Genomic DNA, 2,969 nt, shown 5'->3' on the forward strand with positions numbered 1-2,969 from the left:
ATCCTGAAATACATGAGGAAGACCAATTACCCTAAACAAAAGGAAGACAAGACCAAAATGTATATATTGTCCATGCCATCAACCAATTTCTTAAATGACAAGCGTATTAGCTGGTACAAGATAATTAATGCAAGCCTACGAGTTGCTTCCTCTGTTTTTATTTACTCCGCATTAACTTTGACAGAAGTGAACTTTATAAAGTTTGTTAAAAAATAATACAAACATTTACATAACAAATCTATATAATGTGAAAATATATTCAATGATGAATCCAACGACATTGATTTGTTGGTGTATATATTAATATATTTTTCTGCAAACTTGTTGAAAGTTTATAACGTTTAACTTTAGACAAACCTAATACGCAAGAGTACATAAAAATTCAATATGCGGAATAAATAAAAATGGAGGGAGTATATGACCTGGCTAGGCTGGCTAGGCTAATTACAGTATAATGTGCATACTATATATTGCAACTAATCCTGAAATAATATATGAGGACATATATGTCATGCTTTTTTTAAAACACTACATGTGTCATGCTTGTTGTCAAGACAGTCAAAGTGCACGTATGGGTGCTGCCAGTGTGCCAAGATGACACACAAATGGCGGTCTATAGCTATATAGCTAGGTAGCCACCATATACCCATGGTCAAAGGTCACATATATAATATGAAGTTATGAACCATGAAAACAACACAAAGATCTAATAACAGTAGGATTCGCTAACAACGTATCATTAGTTAATTATTACCACTTGGTTCAGCAACCCCTACTAAACCCCTGGCTGTCGAACTTGGCCAGATGCATGCTCGCTCTCCGCCTCCTCATCTAGCTGCTGCCAAGCTTGCTAGCTAGCAAGCCCAGCCAGCCATGGATGGTCACTACCCCAAGTACCTTCTCTACGGCATCCTCATCCTCGGCTCATGGCTCATCTCCTGCCTCCTGCACTTCCAGTTCTTCCACCTCTCCGTCTTCTCCTATCGGCCCCGCTACGGCGCGGCGCTCGTCGTCCTCCCGCTGTCGGTCCCCATGGCGCTCGATGCCAGCTTCCTGCCAGCTCCTTCTGCCGTCGCCGAGGATGGCCCTCCGCGCCGGCTTTCGTCAGCAGCGTCGTCTTGCCAGGGGAGGTACGTTTACATGCTGGATGTGCCGTCGCGGTTCAATGTTCTCAGAGACTGCGTCGAGGGCTCGCCGGCGTTTCAGGACGAGTGGCACGTATGCTCCCTCATGGACAATGTCGGCATGGGCCCGGTGCTCCCTCCCGCCACCGGCAACGGCAGCGACGGTGACACGGGTGTCATCCCCAACACTGGCTGGTAAGCTGCTTGTTGACTTGCCATCCATTAATGGCGTCGGTCAGCCGGTGTGGGTTTTGCCGGCATTCATGGTGCTTATACTTGAGTTAGCTGCGTCTAAGAATGTTACGTGCAGGTATGCCACGGATCAGTATGCCTTGGAAGTGATCGTGCACAACCGTATGCGCCAGTACGAGTGCCTCACCGACGACCCGGCGGCGGCGACGGCTCTGTACGTGCCCTACTACCCGGGCCTGGAGCTCCAACAGCACCTCTGCGGGTTCAACGCCACGGTGCGCAACGGGCCGTCGTCCGAGTTCCTGCAGTGGCTGTCGGCGCGGCCGCAGTGGGCGGCCTTCGGCGGCCGCGACCACTTCATGGTCGTCGGCAAGACCACCTGGATGTTCCGGCACACGGAGGGAGACGATAGCGGCACCCAGAAGGTCTGCGGAAACAACTTCCTTGAACAGCCCGTGTCCGGCAACATGACGGTGCTCACCTACGAGTCAAACATCTGGGATCGGCGGGACTTCGCCATACCGTACCCAAGCTACTTCCACCCTACGTCGGCCGGCGAGGTGTCCGCGTGGCAGGCGCGCGTCCGCGCCACAGAACGTCCGTGGCTATTCGCATTCGCCGGCGCACGGCGAGCCAACGGGACGCTTGCCATCCGCGACCGCGTCATCGAGTCGTGCGCCTCCTCGCCGAGCCGGTGCGGGTTTATCGACTGCAGCCACGGCCTGGAGGGCAGCATCACCTGCCGGTCGCCGCGGAGGCTCGTCTCCACCTTCGCCTCGTCCCGTTTCTGCCTGCAGCCGCGCGGCGACTCATACATGCGCCGCTCCTCCGTCGACGCCATCATGGCGGGATGCATCCCCGTCTTCTTCCACGAGGCGTCCACCTTCAAGAAGCAGTACCGGTGGCACGAGCCAGATCCGGACAGCAGCGGCAACGGCGACGGCCGCCCGTACTCGGTGCTCATCGACCCCGACGAACTCCTCGAAGGGAAGGTGGACGTCGAGGGGGTGCTAGCCAGGTACACCGACGAGGAGGTGGCCACCATGAGGGAGGAGGTGATCAAGATGATCCCGAGGTTCCTGTACAAGGACCCCAGGGTGAGGTTCGAGGGGGACACGAGGGATGCGTTCGACATCGCCATTGACGAGGTGGTGGCCAGGATCAGGAGGATCAAGAATGGGGAGGAGTTGGGACGGCTTGCTGCTGCTGATGTGATGGTTGCCAAGCGGTCCTGACATTAGCTAATTATTACTGTATACGTAGGTGGCATTTTTGCCTTTGGTGTTTGTGCTAGTTTTGTTGTTGCTACGTTGTTGTTAGTGGGAATGCTATATGATGTCCGTCTAATTCTCAGTATTGAAAATGGATTCTCACTTCGTACAGTCGTTGTTTCGTCTTTTTTTTTTTTGGAAGAGGGCCATCACAATGATCTTTATTGATAATCAAAGAAGGTTGCATTGTTTTTTTTTTTAACATAATACAGACTCAAACGCTCATAAATACACGCATACACTCACCCCTTTGACTCATACATGCATACCCTATCCCTATGAGCATATTCGAGACTAAGCCGACATACCATCTTAAGATTTTACGAAGTCACCGTAGGCACCTCGTAGTTGATGAAAACGTCTCCTCACATTGAACGCGTAT

The 2,969-nt window shown here is 52.0% G+C and overlaps 1 protein-coding gene across 1 annotated transcript; it reads left to right on the forward strand.

Moving 5' to 3' along the window:
- The first annotated feature begins 825 nt into the window (after positions 1-825).
- LOC123042023 (xyloglucan galactosyltransferase KATAMARI1 homolog) lies at positions 826-2,689 on the forward strand. The gene is made up of 2 exons (XM_044464555.1): positions 826-1,319; positions 1,435-2,689. The coding sequence occupies exons 1-2, from the start codon at positions 874-876 to the stop codon at positions 2,549-2,551; spliced, it is 1,563 nt and encodes a 520-aa protein (XP_044320490.1). The 5' UTR covers positions 826-873; the 3' UTR covers positions 2,552-2,689.
- The last annotated feature ends 280 nt before the right edge of the window (positions 2,690-2,969 follow it).

Source organism: Triticum aestivum, chromosome 2B, assembly GCF_018294505.1.
Source record: "Triticum aestivum cultivar Chinese Spring chromosome 2B, IWGSC CS RefSeq v2.1, whole genome shotgun sequence".
Taxonomy (NCBI): domain Eukaryota; kingdom Viridiplantae; phylum Streptophyta; class Magnoliopsida; order Poales; family Poaceae; genus Triticum; species Triticum aestivum.